General features: G+C 42.2%; 1 protein-coding gene across 1 annotated transcript; it reads left to right on the top strand.

Moving 5' to 3' along the window:
* On the top strand, positions 1-12,726 carry LOC311264657 (ADP-ribosylation factor-like protein 8A). The gene is made up of 7 exons (XM_084365711.1): positions 1-667; positions 2,058-2,138; positions 3,385-3,458; positions 4,013-4,106; positions 4,540-4,607; positions 5,828-5,898; positions 7,166-12,726. Exons 1-7 carry the CDS (start codon positions 545-547, stop codon positions 7,216-7,218), a joined length of 564 nt encoding a protein of 187 aa, XP_084221837.1. The 5' UTR covers positions 1-544; the 3' UTR covers positions 7,219-12,726.
* The last annotated feature ends 6,453 nt before the right edge of the window (positions 12,727-19,179 follow it).

The raw sequence follows: 19,179 nt of genomic DNA on the forward strand, positions 1-19,179 counted from the left end.
TCCTCTGCTTCCTCTATCAGCCCCACCCAAACAGGAAGAGGCGCCAACAAACTGCTGACAGATTAAACTCACCAGACACCAGAACCAACAAAAAGATCATTTAAACTGTTTTATTCGACATCAGATTATCTTTAGAATAGAAAACACAACGTTAACGTCGAGGCTGAATCTCTTCGTTTGACTGATGAAGACGAATGCGGGTCGCTGCGGTGTTTATTTTGAAAGGCTGCACCGGATGTGGAGTGAGTCGTGTCGTCAGTCTTGACGGTGCTGGTGGGAAAAGGCGCAGCTAGTAAACATCACAGAAAGCTGAAAACACACCGCGGACATCACAGCCACCAAACACCGACGTCTTCGATATATTCCTCGGTCATTAAAGCTCCTGTCGGTGTCGTCCGGGTTCCTGTCACCGCCCGTGGTTGTCACAGTGACTGTCGGCGTCCAGAAAAAAAGACTGTCGGGGCGTTAGCCAGCTAGCTAGCTAGCATAGCCACCTAGCCGTAGCAGCAGCAGCCGCAGCTAGCATTAGCATCAGACGACAAAGATGATAGCGCTAATCAACAAACTGTTGGACTGGTTCAAGGCGCTCTTCTGGAAAGAGGAGATGGAGCTGACCCTGGTGGGGCTGCAGTACTCCGGGAAAACGACCTTCGTCAATGTGATAGCGGTAAGGTCCAGGCTAATTTGACGTGCTAACGCCAACTGTCAGTTAGCATCTGGCTGCATCCATTGTTATCCTGCAGTGGTGAGGTCAGCTAGCTGTGAGTGAATGAGGCGATTAGGTTTTAACAGACGTGTAAGTCACACTTGTGTTAGCTACAACCATCTGACTGATTATAGGAGCTGCTAACGCTCCGTTAAACCTGTGAACCGGCTCCAGTGAGTCATTTAAAGGAGCACAGCAGCTTCACATCTGCACCGGTGGATGTTCAGATCTCCATCATCAGTGCAGACATGTTCCTCAGAGAGGGCCGGTTTTCAGAGCTGAACCCCCAGCCTGCTGTCAGCCAGCAGGGCCGGAGGGAGGGTTTGTGGAGGTGGAGGATCGATCAGCCCCCTCCTGTCACAGTGACCTTCCCTCTCCGGTCACACACCATCAGCTGAGCACCTCATGACGTCAGCCTCTGGTGCTTCCCATTTAAATGTTTGGGTGACACACTAACATAGATATTCCTTCACCCAAACACATGTTGTTATGAGCTTTGGCATTCAGTATTTCCTGTTTCTAGAAGCCTAAATGCAGATATGAGTGCAGACAGATTTTTGAGATGAGCGTCTGAGACTTAAACAGCTGAATTATGATTAGTCTTCTGATTTAAATTCATTTTGAATATGAAAACATAAGTAGAGATTCATGTCTCCCTGGATGGAGTCTGACACCTGAGCTCAGAGTTTCTGCTGATACCACTGCTCTCTTTTCCCAAACGTCGTCCTCTGTGTGAAACTTGTGGGAATAACTTGATTACATCGGGTCACGTGAGGTCAGCGAGTCCACAGCTCAGCGTGACTGCAGGAATGTAACTGATTGATAATGACGATGATGAAGGAACAGTTAACGTGGATCTGTGAAGAGCTGCAACGATTGATCGATTAGTTGTCAACTATTAAATTTATCGCTGAGTATTTAAATATTTGATTAACTGATTTTTTGAATGATTTAGATTTTTCTCTGGACACGGACAAGGAGACATTTGAGGACGAAACACTGATCAACATTTTTCTTTTACATTTACAGACCAAATAACTAATCAATTAATCGAGGAAATGACCAACAACAGATTTATAATCTCATATTGCCTTAATCTGAACCCTGAGGTCACCTGGACAGCTCCACGTTAACTTATCTTTACCGTCATTTCCTCTTTCTTATCTTACGACACGCAGATCAATACAATTCCTGACTGTTAAGATGAAATTTGCCGTTTACATAGTGTGCAGATATTCAGAGGATTTATGGGCAGATACAACAAGAATGTGATGATGGTGACACACAGACTCATAATGAGCAGAGGGGTGTATCAGTAACAAGTGTGTGTTTGTGTGTGTGTGTGTTTCAGTCGGGCCAGTTCAGTGAAGACATGATTCCTACAGTCGGGTTCAACATGAGGAAGATCACTAAAGGAAATGTCACCATCAAGGTTGGTAGTTTCATTCCCTGTTTCTACACACACTCACATGTGCAGTTTGTGTGTTTGTGGATTTGGTTGTGTTGTTAGTTTTTCCTCGTGTGTCAACAACACACACGAGGAGGTAGCCATCATCCAATTATCACTTCTGATAATGTTTCTACTTCTTTAGAAATCTGAACAGATCAAAGTTTCACGGTTTCACTGACGAGAGAGAAAATTGAAAACGAGGGTTTTTGTTTGTTTTAGTTCAACAAGCACTTTATTATAATTTCACAAAATATCATTAACTAACACATGAAATGTGATATAAACCTTAAATATAAAACATTTCTACTAACACTAATAAATAATGTAGATAAACAAATGTACACGGTGCAGTAACTGTCAATTTTAATAGCACTGTGTACTTTGTGAAACTGGTACACGGCTACAACCTTGTGCCGTAACATTTATGTTTAACTGGAATGACCCTCAGTAGAGTGTATACCTCCGCCAAGTCCCAACAGTCCCTTTTAATTTTATCAAGCCCTGATTCAATGTCTTTGAATCTGATAGATCCATATTTTCATTAGGATCCACATTAAACTATTCTCACTCATAGATACCAGCCATTTAAATACGCTCCCTGTTATAACATGTTAAACCCTCTCTCTCCCTCCTGCTATCTCACAATGTTAAAGAAAGTGAGAGAAAAAATCCTGGTTCCGTCTCTTTATCTGGATCAGCACTAAAAGTTAATGAGGTCTATTCTGGGTCGAGACTCATCCTCCATCTGAGTTTGGTGGAAATGTGTTCAGTAGTTTTCGTGTAATCCTGCTGACAAACCAACAAACAGACAAACAAACTGACGCAGGTGAAATCATCACCTTCCTCAGGGACGAAATATCGAGCAAATAGAAAAAACACTTTGTATTTTAGTTTTTAGAGCCAGAAACACTCAAACTAAATGGATTTTCTTATTCGGCACATAAAAAATGACAACAAGCAATTGTTATAAAAAAAAGTTTTATTTAAGTTTTGAGGTTTTTCAGATTCTGTTTTAAATGTTTTCATTTTTTAAAAGATGTTATTTACACCGACTGTTAGCTCAGCAGCTACAATGAAGAGTTCAGCTAAAGGGTGTGAATATGGTCTCAGATCAGTTTGTGATCTCTTCTCTTCTGCAGACTTGAATTATAGCAGACGAGCTGTGTGGAGACATCTGATGTTTGTTTTTTTGTGTTTTTTTATGTTTTGACTCTCTCTGTGTCTGTAGTTGTGGGATATCGGCGGTCAGCCTCGGTTCAGGAGCATGTGGGAGCGTTACTGTCGAGGAGTCAGCGCTATCGTGTAAGTCCTGGTTCCTTAAACTGTGCTTACTGCCCCCTAAACGGGTCACTGGGACGTCTCTGCTGGGTCCAAACATGACAGAAGACATTAATGAGACGGCTGAGTCAGAGCCAAGTCACGCAAGTTTGTCCATCAACTCGTCCTTCTGTCCTTCAGACAGGTTTTTCAAAACGAGAGACATGTTCTGCATTAAATCTAATATCTGAAGGTTTGTGCTAACAGGAGTTTGGTTGAATCGTGCTGAATGTCAGAGAAATCCTTGAGTTTGATCATCAGAGAGAAGCCGAGTACAGAATACAGTCCTGCAGCCTTGTTGTGTCGTATTACCCCAGTTGACTTGGTGAGACGGGACAGGAAGGCTGCAGGGCAAACGGGTCAGAGTTATGTAACAAAAGTTAGTTTGCGTGTACAGTTGATGTAGTAAAAGTGAAAGTCAGCGGGAGCGTGATAGGATTGTAGAGCCTCCAGAACTGTGTAAACATTTAAAGTTCATGTAAATTTCAACATTTTGAATGAATGTCCGGGTGGTTTCATAGTTTTTCTTCCTGTTGTAGCTACATGGTGGACGCAGCAGACCCAGAGAAGATCGAAGCCTCCAAGAACGAACTCCACAACCTGCTGGACAAACCGCAGCTGCAGGGAATTCCTGTAAGAACTCGAGCAGAACAGACCGAGCCTGAGCAGAACAGACCGAGCCTGAGCAGAACAGACCGAGCCTGAGCAGAACAGACTGAGCCTGAGCAGAACAGACCGAGCCTGAGCAGAACAGACTGAGCAGAACAGACCGAGCCTGAGCAGAACAGACTGAGCAGAACAGACTGAGCCTGAGCAGAACAGACCGAGCCTGAGCAGAACAGACCGAGCCTGAGCAGAACAAAGTTAACTAAATAATTCGACTGACGTGAAGTAATGAGCCGACTGAACCTAATGACCCGACTGAATCTGACCTGAAGTGACTCAGTCTGGACAAACCAGCTTATAAAGACTAAACTGATTGTAAAGAATGAACCAGAACGAGTGACTGGACTCAAACTGACTGAACTAACTTGAGCTGATGTGTTTTCCGCCTCTGTGTCTTCAGGTTTTGGTTCTGGGCAATAAGAGGGACCTACCAGGAGCTCTGGATGAGAAGGAGCTCATAGAGAGGATGTAAGTCCACAGTCACCTCTGACCCTGATGGTTTCTCATTGTGAAGCTGTTTGGAGTCGTGTCAGGCTTTTGGTTTTGTTTCATGCAGATGTGTCGTTCATGTCCTGTGACTCACCGTGACTCACTGGCTCCCCCTTCTGGAGTCAGGCGAGTCCAACACAAGTCTGACAGACAGACGTGCTCGGGGTGTAACGGTTCATGTATTCGTCCTGAATGTCACAGCACAGACGTCACTGTAGTCGTACGAAGAATATGTCTAACTCTCACACTTGTGAGATCATGTATTGTGGTGAGAGTGTAACCGTCCTGTAAGTCGAGGTTTTGCTCCTAAAAATCTGTTTTCCAACCGCTGTTGAACAACAAAAGCAGGAGAAGAAGAAACTGCAGTGAGATACTGTAGATCAGCTGTGTGGGGAAGTTTCAGAGAGCGAGTGGTGGAAACATGTCGAACACGCTGACACACAAAAGTCCAACAACGTCTGCTAAGCGTTTTTTAAACCACCTCTGTGTGGAAACAGACGAGGTCAAAGACAGCTGGCACTAACGTCACGTTTACATTTGACTGTTATCAGCTGTGTGATGGTGTGTGTTCACTGTTCACTGCTCAGATCTCAGGTGGAACGAACTGCAACTTCTGTCAGTTGCAAATAAATGCAAAGTAACCTCGCCTTACGCAAATCTGACTTTTGTTGCTTCTTTTTTTACCCGTGTCACCCGACTGTCACTGAACCGTGACCGCAAACAGAGATGTGTTTCGAGCCGTGACTTCTGTGTTAAAATGTGTAAAATGTCTTTATACATGGAATAATCTGCAGAAGGCCTTAAACTGGGATTGTTGGATTGTTTTGTTTGATTTTAAATGAGCTAGTCTATGATTTAATCTGTTTCTTACGTTTGCATTTATTTATTTTTTATCTACTTTATACCTGTTTTTCTTGTGTTTTAACTTTTAGGTTTGATGCATTCTTGTCTTTGTTGTCTTGTTCTGTAAATGAAGATACATCTTCAATGGTTTAAGTCAAACTGAATTAAAGATTGTGTACCGTTACACCTCTGAGACGTACTGATGGGACACGCTGTAGATTAACGGGGACAACTGTCTCTCACAACATCACCAGAGTGCAGCTGCTGCATTAATGTGTGTGACTGTTGACGTTCCTGTTTTATCATCCGACTGCTGGAAGATTGACTCTTTATTGATTGTGTCTGTTTTTTATCAGGAACCTGTCGGCCATCCAGGACAGAGAGATCTGCTGCTACTCCATCTCCTGCAAGGAGAAAGACAACATCGGTACCACACACACACACACACACACACACACACACACACACACTGCAGTGACACACTGAAGGTGTCTACAGAAAACCAGATTACATTTTAAGCTGCATGGTAACACAACATCATCACCTGGTAGATGACTTAGTGAGGTTAACTGTGTCGCTGTGGTAACCTTTAAGTTTAAATCCTGTCCCACAGTATTATAACCTCTGCACAGTGTTTGAATCCAGAGCCAAAGAAAATCACACTGTGATTATTCCCTCAGTCATGATTTCACTGACACAAATCTAAAAATGATGCGATGTTTTGTAAAGTTGTTGCGTGTTGAGGCTGAGAGCGTCTCTGAAGCCCCACATGCATTTATAACGGTGTGTTGTGACCATAACGTGACCTGGATGATACTCCAGCTGTGTTTGAATCAGAGTGATGAGGAGAGCTGAGGTCACTCACCAGCTGAATCTCTGGTCAGGAGTTCACCTTCACTCCTGTTTGTGTCTGCAGAGTTTCCTTCATGACTCCCGATCACTTCCTGTCGTATCAGACGTGTTGAGTCACTGCTGAGACAAACGTTTGCTGCTGCTTCACATTAAATGTATTCTGACGGTGCACTGGCAGCAGGCTTTTATTGTGGAGCAGCAACAGGAAATAAAATGTATTTATCAGAGTTTTCAGAGGTTCATTGGCTCTACTTTGAAAAAAACACAACAACATCTGGACATGTAGACATTTAACTACTGCAGAAAGGACTGCTACAGTCAGTCAGTATGTGTATGTTTATTATCAATGTTATAGTAACTGGTGGTGATGAAGTGACTGCAGCATACTGACATATCCTCATATATATTAAAGGAACAGTTCACCCAAAAAATGTAACTCAGTCATCTCCATACAGCTGGAGCTCCATCACCCACTTCAGGCGGGGTGCATGCCAACACTTTTATCTCACCAACTACAGTCAAGATATTTCATCTTAAAAATGGTGTAAATGACTTCCTGACTTTCCATCAACACAGAAAGGAGGAACTGATGACTGAGTTTTACTCTTTGGGTGAACTGCTCCTTTAAACGTTGTCAACTTAAGATCCACTGATGAGTTTTTTTAAACTCTCTGACTGAAGAGTTTCCAAAACAAACACACGCAGTCGCACTTCATGACACGTTGAACATTTTCTTTTCCTCTTGTTGTTTTTCTCGTGTGTGTTTCTGTTTCTGTACACACACACACACACACACACACACACACACACACCTTCTCACACACATGTACCTCTCTCTGCAGACATCACTCTTCAGTGGTTGATCCAACACTCCAGGACTAAGAGGAGTTCCTGAGAACAGACACGCCCCCAACAGAACAGGCCACGCCCATCTGTCCTACACTCACTCGCTCTTTGATCAACCCCCCCCCACCCCCACCCGAAAACTTTTATCCCCCAGCCGTCCCCCCCCCTCCTCCCCTCCCTTGTATTAAAACCTCCTCACCCTCACACTGATACCTCGTTTTTGTTTTTTAAGTATTGACAGGGTCAAACTGTGACCGAACCAAAGTCTCCTGACAGACATTTAACTCATCATTTCATTTCCTCGACTCACCTCAGATATCTCACACAGTTTCTCTTGTTTCTCACATAAATGAAACGTGATTTTAAACACAGAACTGCTCATAATCAATCAGAAATCAATGGTCCTTCTAATGTTCTGGTCATTTCCTCTATATTAATATTTATAATGGTAGAAGAACAAATCCAGCCCAAAGGTGCATCATGTTTGAGGAGGAAAAGCGATGACGACCACACTGAGAGTCTCCGAGGACACTCTGACATGCAGTCGTGTCGAGTGAAGCTTCTCTGGTTCCAGTACCGGGAAGCTTTAACGAGGGTTCAGAGACGCCGTCTTCGTTTTAGTAAACGCTAAATGTCTTCAGTACACCAGCACTCGAGCGCACACATGATTAAAACTCCCGCAGGTACTTTTCCCTGGAAACGGGAGCCGATTTCTGACACTCACATCAGTTATTTCACGTTCAGAAGAGTTCAGCTAAGGATTTTATTTATAAAGTAGTTAATGAGTCGTTTCAACCAAATTACAGAACAGGACTGTTTTTAAAAACCGATGGATTATACAGAGTAAATGTTCAGCGCTGCTCCTCCGTGGTTATTTATCTGAAAAACCAAAACCGTCTTCATGGATAAAAACTACGAGAGGGAAGACATAAAATGTTAGTTGTAGTTTGGCTGAAGTGACTTCATCATCTTCAGTCGCGTCAGTGTTCGACGCCGGCAACAGAAAAGTGGTATCAGTGCGTCGCTACAGATCCACACAGCAGCCTCCCGACCTGAGCGTCTTTCTGTCCGCTCGGCAGTCAAACCTGCAGCCGTGTTGACTTTTAATCACCGTGAACAGATTGTCAGCCAGTTATCTGGAGCCTGTTTTGTGGATCGTGTTTTTCCCATGATCCTCCTCTCTTCCGACCCCACCTCCATCACCTCATAGCCAGTAACCACAAATCTGCCTTCATCATTTCCTCCTCTGTTGAGTTTCATTCCTCCCCCGTCTACCTCCACATCTTCCATCCATCCAGACCTCCATTATTTCACATTTATATAATCCTCCCTCGTCTGTTGTGAACTGCTTGTCCTCCTCCTGTATTCCCTCTATCCTTCCTCTCCTTTCTTATTTTTGGATGTTACCTTCTTCCTCCCTTTTCCTCGCCGCCAAGCCCCGCCCCTCGTCCTCTCTCTCTCTCTCTCTCCCTCTCTCCTGCTGAGCGAGGGATTAAAAACCTTTTTATTGCACTGTTGATTTTGGTTTTGTAAGATATTAATAATGAGAATAATGTTAATAATCTTCTTATTGTGACATAACCTGGTCTGGCCAGATTTAAGGAAGTGGTACTTCAACTGGAGAAGGAGAAATGTTTTTGTCTCTGTTCATATCTCTGTAATAAGCTTTTTATTTCTTATTTGTTTTATATTGTTGTTATTTTTTAACGTTGTTTTTGACTTCATAAGTCTTCTCTGGATGTGATTCAGAGGTCAGTGTTTGCTCTGAGACGTCTGCTGATTGGACCAGGAGTGTCACGTGATCAAACCTTCACATCATGTCGATGTAATTTGTCACGTTTGACTCATTGGAAACACCCACATATTAAATGTTTATGAAATCGATTAATTTAAAAAGTTTTCATCTGTTTATTCTCCTGCTCACACACCGTCATGAATCATTGAATCAGGTTTGGTGGAAAAATACGTTTCGGATTCAGTTTCTCGTTTTTATGAGTAAAAAAAAACAAACGTGTTAATTTGACAATAAACAAAACAAACAAAAGATACTTGTCCTCTCAAACTTTACAGCCTCCATCACATAATATAATATATAATTAAAATAATTAAAGTATCCACATCCTGTTTTAATAACCACAAGATGGCAGCGTGAATATGGACGTGTGTGGCTGCCAATATTCAAATAAAATCTAAAAATAATCGTGTGTTATTTTTGCGTGTATGAAGCAAGAAATTAGAATCAAGTTTTATTTTTTAACGTTGAAAATGATGAAAATTGATGTCAAACTGAAAATTTCCTGGTGATAGCTCATGTTTAATGAACATGAAGCGCTGTATTTATTTAATTAAGATCAGGCTATAATTCAGATTAAAATGCAAAACTGCAAACTTTTTCAAGTTTAGGTTGCACATTGTCTATTTAATAATAGTAATAATACATTTTCAAACCTGAAAATGATGATTACTGTTTTTAAATTTCATTTTCACAGAAATGGGAATGATCTAATTTTAATATTGTCAGCCTCAGACAGTGTTTACCACGTGAGTGTGTTACGGTACGTACGACAATACAATCATGAAGAATGATGTCACACAACAAACCTACTATATTCAGTTATGTCATGTATATAATCAGTTGGTGCTCATGCAGCTGGTCTCAGTTTACCAGCAGTTTACGCTGAATGTGAAGGAATATATTATTATTGTGTTTGTGTGAACGGCAGCAACACATTTTCAAGCATTTAAACCTTTTGGCTAACGAGTGATCTAGTTTACTGTTTAAAGAAACGGCAGCAGAGAGAAACTACTGAAGGAAGTTTGACAGTCTGACACACTATTGGACGATATCTTCTAATCTGTAAGACGATTAAGAGATTTATCAGTAAATCCGGATTAAAGTGTTTTCCTTAAAAGATGATTATCAGCATTAAGTTCACATCCTCGTGCTGTTTCTACACTACTTATATTTGCCTGCTTGATTCATTTTGTCGTCGTGTTGCTACGTATCACGTTTCTGACACGTCCTGGTCCTGACAGCAGCCAATCAGACCGCAGAACAAACAGGAAGAGGAAGGATCATTACCTGTCTGTATGTTCTGTACTGAGGCTTTTTGTTTAAGAGTGGTCAAACTGTCAGCAGCTCATGTGGGAGATTATTTCTGTGAGCACACACTCACCTGCTTTACACTGCCGGGCTTCAGGTTTAAGGTGAAGAGTGACTTCAGGCCTTTTCCTTGTGTTCTCGTGAAGCGTCATCAGTTTAACAGCTGACGACCAACCAGCTCGTTCATTCTAGTTCAGGACTGCAGGTATATAAACTGTGGTTATAATAAAACAATATATCATTTTTGAACCCCTCTCACTAATACTGGTATAAAACTTCTCATCAAGAGTATCTCTGATTTAAAGTGCAAACGGCACCGGCGTTCTCAGCGCTCGGTCTTGTTCTGTTTCACGTGCAGTGATTTGCTCAACTGAACAGCTAATCACAGTGATTTTTCTCAGCGATGGGCTCTGCCTCCGATTCAACCTGCTCAGTTCACCAAAAAGCTGCTAACAAGTGCCAAAGCTGTGAGACAAAGTGCAAAAGCTAGAGCCACAGACGCACAGCGAGGGCCCAACGTTGACTGACGGACAAAAGCACCATCGATAAAGACCAAAAAACCAAACATACATGATGTTGGATCTTTGATACGTCCTTCTGTTGTTCTTGCTGTAGTGATTTCCACAACAGAGCCAAACTCTTGTTATGAGTGACTCGGCCTTCTTCAGCCCGACAGTGTAAAGCTGCTTGTTAAGATAATAAAGAGCCGTCGATGTGAAGGAGCTGAACTTACTGATTGAACACCAGACATCAACAAGCACAACTCAAAGTGTTAAATATCAAGAAAAACTGAATCTCCTTCGGCCTCGATCGGCTCGGTTTGTTGTGCAGCTGCTCCGGCGTTCTCTGAACCAGCAAAGAGTTGTTGTCTCCGTTCTGGTCCACTCGAGATTTATTGATCTGTTGATCAGCCAGCACAGTGATTATTAGTTATGACGCCATCAGACGGACCGGCTCGCAAAGGGAAGTTTCAAGTGTCTGCTTTTTGTGATATTTTTGATAATATCCAGCAGAGTTGACAGGAAGTAACAGGAGTCTGAAACAAAAAAAAAGTCTAAGTGTAGATTTAAGAAATCCTGTCAACAGTAGAAACATCTGTGGAGTCACATTGTTCGCTTGTCTTTGTTATTTAAATACAGAACAAACTGGATCTGTCTGCAGAGCAGGAGGACAGATCGTAGCTGAACAGCTGTTGTCTGTCTGTTCACCTCGTCTGGTAAACACTTACCTGCCTGCCAGGTGACTATGAAGGCAGAGCGACACCTTCAGATAACAGCTGTGGCTGTTTTCAGATGTGTGAACCTTGAAATCTCCCCTGCAGCTCCGTTCTGATCCGCTCTGATCGGCTCTGGTCTCTTCTGTTTGCATGCTGAGGGCAGGGATTGTATATCTGTGGGACCTGATGAAGTAAACCGTTGTTTTGGTGCAACTTTTCCATTAAATGGCCTTAATCCAGTGTGTCGACCTGAGTATTAACCCACAGACGAGTCAAGTGAGCACACGACAGTGCAATAAAACAGAAGTATGGACGTTGTGCTTTCACATGCTTCTTCATGTCTGCGGAGGATCGCGTGACCGTGTGCTTACAGAAACTTTTCTGACAGATGAATACACTGGAGTATTGTCATCGTAATGTAAAGTTCGGCCAGATTTTTTTTTTATCGCAAATAATCTAGTGACGTCCTGCGATCCTGCACGTACAAACTCTGAACTGCACAGGATGTGATGTCACGTGTGTCGTGATGATCCTGTTCGGTTATTTACTCATCGAAAAACTGGAGATTTCTACAGAGTCTGGACCAAAATATGACAAAACCCAGACAGAACGATCAGCGCGAGAGCATATTAAAGCCGAGTGTCAGTGGAAACGGTGCTGTGAAAGGTCACATGAATCTCACCTGTAGTATTATCAGATTAGATTAAAGTTCATTCAGAATAATCTTAACTACGTTCTTGCTCCTGAGCTTTTGACTGTGTCTCGCAGTCTTCATCAAAATGGATTTTGCTCAGTCAGAAGTGTGAAGACCGAGCTGTCAGACCTTAATATGTAGCGTTTATTTGCCTTTGCAGCAGCCTGACAGTCAAGTAGAAGCAGGAGTTGAACTAAATGAAAATAAAGACTCGTCTGAGCGTCGTCCTGAGTCTGATCTAGATTCACTGGTAGAGCCGAGTATATTGCTTTAATTTAAGCCGACCATCTTGAAAAGTCAGTCAGTCAATCTAAAAAGTAATTTATTTTAAACTCAGTGATGAGCGGCGCTGTGAGCTGGTTCTGACTGGACTTTGTCCGGTTTTGTTGCTGACTCTGTATTATTTGGTGGAAGTGTTTGTGCGTGCAGGGTCCGTCAGTCTGAACCTGTTTGTACATTATCGTTTGATTCAGTTGATATATAATGTGTTTTAATAGAAACATGCTTGTGTATGATACTAATTAAATACTATGGAGAAACAACACGAGGCGTCTCGTTTTCTGTCTGTGGAATTATTCATGATATGAAATGTTTGATTACAATATATATCAATATATATCAATATATATATATATATATATATATATATATAATCTTTTATATGTTTTTAAAAAGAAAAGAGTCAAAAACCTCCAAACCAAATAAAAAACACACCTTTCATCGAAAACTACGATGCCTGGAACGGCCACAGGTGCCGGGTTTTTATTACATTTTATTATTTTATTTATTTATTTTATTTACAGTACAATGCAAGACCACCACACACACATGACGTGGCACAAGACGAGAAGGAGAACAAGAATCAGATGAGAGGAGAATGAGATGATTATCTGTTATCATCAGAAAACAATCTGTGTTATTTGGAGACAACGTCGTAATTAACTCAGAATCTCTAGATAACGGCATTCAAAAAACTCTGGCCGCCCTGGGCTTCTGTAGAAACGACAAAATGAAGATGAAACGGTGATAAAATATAATCTGGATGTTATTTTGTGAAGATGTCTGAATGGAAATAGTTTGTCTGAAACAGATAATTAAACCATGAACAAAGAAGTTTAATAGTTATATATTTACATGGTGGAGATTTTCTGTATTTTACAGGTTTTTATTCAGTTTGAACAGAGACGAGTTTATACTGAAACATCCAGTCAGACTGATCCCAGACCTGCAGTGTTACTGATGAGACAGCAGGGGGCAGCACACACACACACACACACACCTCACCAGTGTTTCACATTGTGTGTGTGTGTGTGTGTGTGTGTGTGTGTGTGTGTGTGTGTCGGGTCAGCTCTCAGGTCACATCAGACTAATTTGTCTGTTGGGCGGCAGCAGCTGAGCTCAGCAGCTCCGTCATCATCATCATCACCATCATCATCATCATCACAGTCGGCCTGTCAGCTGGTCTGAGGTCACGTGTGATCTGAGCGGTGAAAATGTAAATATCAGCTGAGAGCGAGAAACTTCACACCTCATCCACTCGTTTGTATTTACAGGCTCTTTATTGAAATATCCTGGTGCAGTGTTCAGTCTGACATCAGGTTTTATTCAGGAGAAACCTTCTGCTCGGTCACGTGACAGACCAGAGGTTTCACCTCAACCAATCACAGCTCATCATCTTTCACCATGTGGTGATATTAGAGTGGTGAAATACTCCAGTAAAGGTCTTGCATCGAAAAATGTTGACTTGACTTGAAAGTATAAACAGAAAGTAACTCAAATTATCAAAAGTAAAAGTACTCATACCAGAAGAATGTCTCCTGTGACCTCAGTAACATATAAATCATAAATATAAATAAATAAAAATATATCATTTTAAATAATTAAAAGAAAAGAAGCAAATCTTCACATTGGAGAAGCTGCAGCCGGTAAATGTTTCTGTACATGAACAATAACTTTAAGGTCCAGTGTGCAGGATTTATTTCCTCTAATGGTGAGAATACAGAATGCAACCAACTGAACACCCCTCGTCTCACCCTCCCCTATGGTGGCCACTGCTATTATGAATTTCCCTCTGTAGAGTCTGTTTGGTTTGTCCTTTCTGGGCTACTGTAGAAATATGGTGGATGCTGTAGAAATAAATGATTAGTTCAAAGGTAACAGAAACACAACAGTGTTTAGTTTCAGGTGATTAAACATCATTATGAATATTAAGTTCTAGAGATTATCAGGAAGAAGGAAGGAGATTATCTGATAAAATAAAATAATCTAATAATATGCTGCTCCGGCTCTGATGCAGCGCACTGTGAGATTTAATTCATATTTTATAAACACTGAGTAATCTGAAAAAAGTTATCAAACACGTGGTGGAGAGGAAGAATAAAGAAGCAGAAAATGGAAATTAAAGTAAAGTACATGAAAATAGTATTTAGGTTTATTTCATCACTGGAAATCAGTTTCATCAGAGGAGAATAAGGTCCCAGAACACTGTTTGAAGCTAGAGAGGTGGCAGGGTCCGCCACATATAAACAACGTAAAGCCGTATAAAGTGTGTTGTCCTTTAAGGTCAGTTTGTTTATTCAGTCATGAAAACAAAGAGAGTTTCATTATTTAGTTTGTTTATCAGCCAATGAGGATCTTTCTCTGCTCATTAACATTTCTTCACCAAAACTACAGACTGCTCCTTTAAATCAGTAAATAATTATAATATTCTTGAACAGCTTCAGGTTGTCAGTGACGGCTTGTGTATTTCATGTTCAGGTTTTCTCCAAGTTGAAGTTTGGAGCAGCTGAGAGCTGAACGTCAGGTAGAAAGTAAAATATGAAAACTGTTGTATTCACAGGACGGAAACATTCAAACGGGACGATGTTACCGAGACGTCACCGCGGTAACGGTCCACTTCTGACAGTTTTCCAGATTTGTGTACACGTCGTATCTATGATGATATATCGGTCACATGACGGATCAATGTGTTTCATGAGCTGAATTAAACCGAGTGCTGTTTGGAGAAGCTGTCTTATCATTCAGGCTTTTAGTTTGGTGGGTAGCTGACAGAGCGAGAGAGAGAGAGAGGGAGAGAGAGAGGGAGAGAGAGAGAGAGAGAGAGAGAGAGGGAGGAAGAGGGAGGGGGGGGGGAGAGAGAGGGAGAGAGAGGGGGAGAGGGAGAGAGAGAGAGAGAGGGAGGGAGAGAGAGAGAGGAGCTCAGCGTTCTCAGAGATTCAAAAGCAGACGGACAAAAACAGAAGTAAAGAAGTGAAAGGAGGAAAAGCAGCTGGTCATCTGGTCATTCTGCTGTGACGTGATCGCACTGATAAAACTTCATCCTCCTCGTCCGTCCGTCCGTCCTCTCCTCAGGCCCTCCCTCCTTTTCTCTCCCATCAACAAGTGGGTAAAAACTCCTCTTTCACAGTGTGAAGTGTGTGTGTGTGTGTGTGTGTGTGTGTGTGTTTGTGTGTGTGTGTGTGTGTGTGTGTGTGTGTGTGTGTGCGCGTGTGTGTAGAGCTACTTTTATACCAATCAACAAAGAAGCAGGCCTCAGTGTTTCCTGTCTGCAGTACAAGGTGGTCCCACCAGTGTGTGTGTGTGTGTGAGTGTGTGAGTGTGAGTGTGTGTGAGTGTGTGAGTGTGAGTGAGTTCCCAATGAGAGTCAACCTAGCTCTCCATCGGGACCCCGTGCTCGTTGTCATGACAACAGTATCCCCCTCCCCCCCGCCCCCTCCTCACTCCTTCCCTCATCAGTTTTCCCACCGAACAAAACCAACATTGTGCTCCTGGTTTTCTGTGTGTGTGTGTGTGTGTGTGTGTGTGTGTGTGTGTGTGTGTGTGTGTGAGACATTCAGGTCAGATTAGTTTGTGTTCATTGAGCTTGTACTCACAGAAACACACATACACACACACACACACACACACACTCGTCGCTCTTCATTCACTCTTCCCGTGCTGCTGATGAGAGGCAGCGCGCGCACACACACACACACACACACACACACACACACACTCCTCTGAAGTAGTGCTTCATATCAGCTGGATTCACACGGGGAGTGAGCGGTTCATCACCTGTGTGAAACTTTCACACACAGACGACACAAAGTAAATTAAAAGTGAGGAAGCGACTCGATGACAGTGACTTAATAAACGACCCTCAACATACGAGTGTAGGTGAAGAGAGAGTCTCTGACCATAACTGTGAAAACAGAAGAAATATTTCTATCAACGACTCGATTACTAGTGAAAATGCAACCAGATGAACTCGTAAACAAAAGTCTTCACCAGATTGTGCAGATGATATCATCATGTGTTATTAACATGATATCAACATTTCATTTTTTAAGGTTTATTATCAGTTATCTTGAATATTGTGACATTGCGACACCCCGATATACAATCTAACTATTTTTCATGGTATCATATTGAAGGTAGAAAGTCCAGTATTGGGACAACACTGTTATTTGTTTATATATATGCATGTATGAATAACGAGGACTTTCACTTTTGGTACTTTGACAACATTTGGATTTTAATACTTTCACTACACTTTTATTTAAAAGGGGCAACAGACAACCCCCATCATTTCATTATGCAACCTTGTGTTGTATTACGATCAATAAACCACCTTGAACTTCTTCCAACTCATGTGTGAGTGCTAGGAAAGTCAGGACATGGTTAGCCTAGCTTAGCATGCAACAGGAGGCAGGGGGACAACATGACCTAAACACCTTTAAAGCCTACTCATTATTTTGGATGCATGATATATTTATACACGGATAAATTATCAGCCTGATAATTCATTCATATTGTCTGCTACCAGTCAATAATGATCAATGTGAATGATCACATATGAAATCACATATAAATACATTGCCTCATCGTGATCAATCCTGCGATCTCTCTGTCACTGGCTCCCAAAACTAGCAAAGATCTTGACAACAGGTCGTACCGCAACTGAAAGTTCCTCATAGTCACTTTAAGTTGAAGTCTTCACTGTAGCTGCTGAACTAAAAGTGTCTCAGTAACATCTAACAGAGAAAACATCACCAGCAAACGTGTCGTCCAGTCCAAAATGTGTTTCTGGTGAAATGTGTGTGAAACGTCTCCTTCTGAGTTGTGACTCAAACTTAAACACACACATGAAACACACACTTCAGTCTCACAGATCGTTATCTTTGATAATCATCCAGAATAAACGTCCAGAAATCCACTCAGAGGTCAGAGAGCAAAGACAAGAAGAGACCAGACCTTCACTGTAGCTGCTGAGCTAACAGTGTTAGCGTGCACGAGCTCGGCCTCGTGTCGGGGATGTAAGTAACATCTCAGATCAGTTCGTGACCTCTGGGCTTCTGCAGACTGAGATCACAGCAGACGAGCTGTATGGAGACATCTGATGTTTAAATCATCTCCAGCTGCTTCAGCTGTTTTACTGTGAAGCTCCAGAGATGTTCTGCGGAGATGATGACTGGATTTTCTTTTTTGTGTGAACTGTTCCTTTAAGGGTTGACGGTTGTTTTTTTTTTAAATCAGGGGAGATGTCCAAGGATCTAAAGTTAGGCTGACACGATCCCCCCCACAACAAAAGAATAAATAAGTGAAGTGGATGCGATCGTGTGAAACATGCACCCACCTTATGGATGGATGTGGGACTCGAACCTGTGACCTTCCTGTTACATAACTGCGGCCTGCAGTTGGTTCCCATCCAGTCTGTCCCAGAGACTTTCTCGCATGACCAATGGAGGTCTAGTCTAGTGTATGTGTGAGTGTGAGTGTGTGTGTGGCTTCATTAGCGAACAGAGGCGGTCTGTTCAGTAGTTTGTATCGGAGGGGCGAGCTCTCATCACTACTAATGAGAACAACATCACCAGCCTCCTGAAACACTCTGTTCCTCCAACTGTCCATCAATCTCTCCCTCTGGTTCTCCTCGTTTAGCTTCCTCTTTCTCTGCTCACCAACACATTTAAATCACATATTAAAGGGTCAGTTTACCAAAATCTATTTATTTATTTTTTTCACGTTCATTAAGTGTCTATTTCTACCAAGATAAGAAAAAAGTTGTACGAGTTACAAAACAGTAAATCAAGAATATGAGATCGTAACACCTTTTGACTTTCTAACATCAGGTTCAGACCGACCTGGTGTTTTCTCTTCTCAGAGTTTGTGGCCTCAGGTGAGGGGTGGACGGTAGATCGATGGTTGCCTCCTGCCTCAGCTCCCTCTTCAACACAACAGTCCAATACCTGCATTGCTGCTGACGCCGCATCAGGCCATCACCTTTTGACCTCACGCTTCATTTACCATCATTCATGAGCAAGACCATGAGATACTTAAACTCCTCTAATCAAGAAGGTACTTCTTCTTTTTACATGGAGACTGAACAAAAATGATGAGGTAGAGGCACCAGATGCAGAAGACAACAATCCTGTCTCTTGGGGACAATGGTACGCCAAGACCAAGAAGAAGCTGTACGCTTGTTTTTGTTCGATTTGTTATCTTTTAATGGTCCAGGCTCTAACAGCGACCCCAGATGACGGCCACAAGCTGAGACGCGTTGGTCTGACAATAGAGTTGTTCTTTATACTCAAAGTGTAACTGCAGTTTTGACCTCTTCAGACTTTTTCCCTCCTCCGTGACCCTCCATGAAGTAGATGGAGTTGTGCTGGAAATCCCTGCTTTACTACTACAAGAAGATCTTTACCAACATGCTTTTTTCTGGAGTTTCAGTCATCTTCCTCATCTTCCTGGATATAGTTAGCTCAGTTGTCGTGGAGATAGTGCAGTTATTGAAATGTGACCAAAGTATGGACCTTCAGTCACATGGTATCAAGTGGTCCTAGATGGTTCGGATGTGAATGGTCAGTTTTCAAAGGACCAAAGTTACATATTTTGATCATATACCAGCTCTACGCCATCTGAACAAGTTCCAGTCACAGATGAAGACTGTGAGACACAGTTGAAAGCTCCAGAGAGGCTGCAGTTCAGATAATCTTGTTAAACTTTGATCATGTTTGTC

Source organism: Pagrus pagrus (genome assembly GCF_965226575.1).
Source record: "Pagrus pagrus genome assembly, chromosome: 11".
In the NCBI taxonomy this organism is placed as follows: Eukaryota; Metazoa; Chordata; class Actinopteri; order Spariformes; family Sparidae; genus Pagrus; species Pagrus pagrus.

What these genes read in the sequence shown, in the direction of transcription:
- LOC311264657 (XM_084365711.1), top strand. Translation starts at nt 545, where the DNA reads ATGATAGCGCTAATCAACAAACTGTTGGACTGGTTCAAGGCGCTCTTC. An exon ending in CGAGGAGTCAGCGCTATCGT is followed by an intron (nt 3,459 to 4,012) that starts GTAAGTCCTGGT and finishes TTCCTGTTGTAG; the next exon opens with CTACATGGTGGACGCAGCAG. An exon ending in CAAGGAGAAAGACAACATCG is followed by an intron (nt 5,899 to 7,165) that starts GTACCACACACA and finishes CTCTCTCTGCAG; the next exon opens with ACATCACTCTTCAGTGGTTG.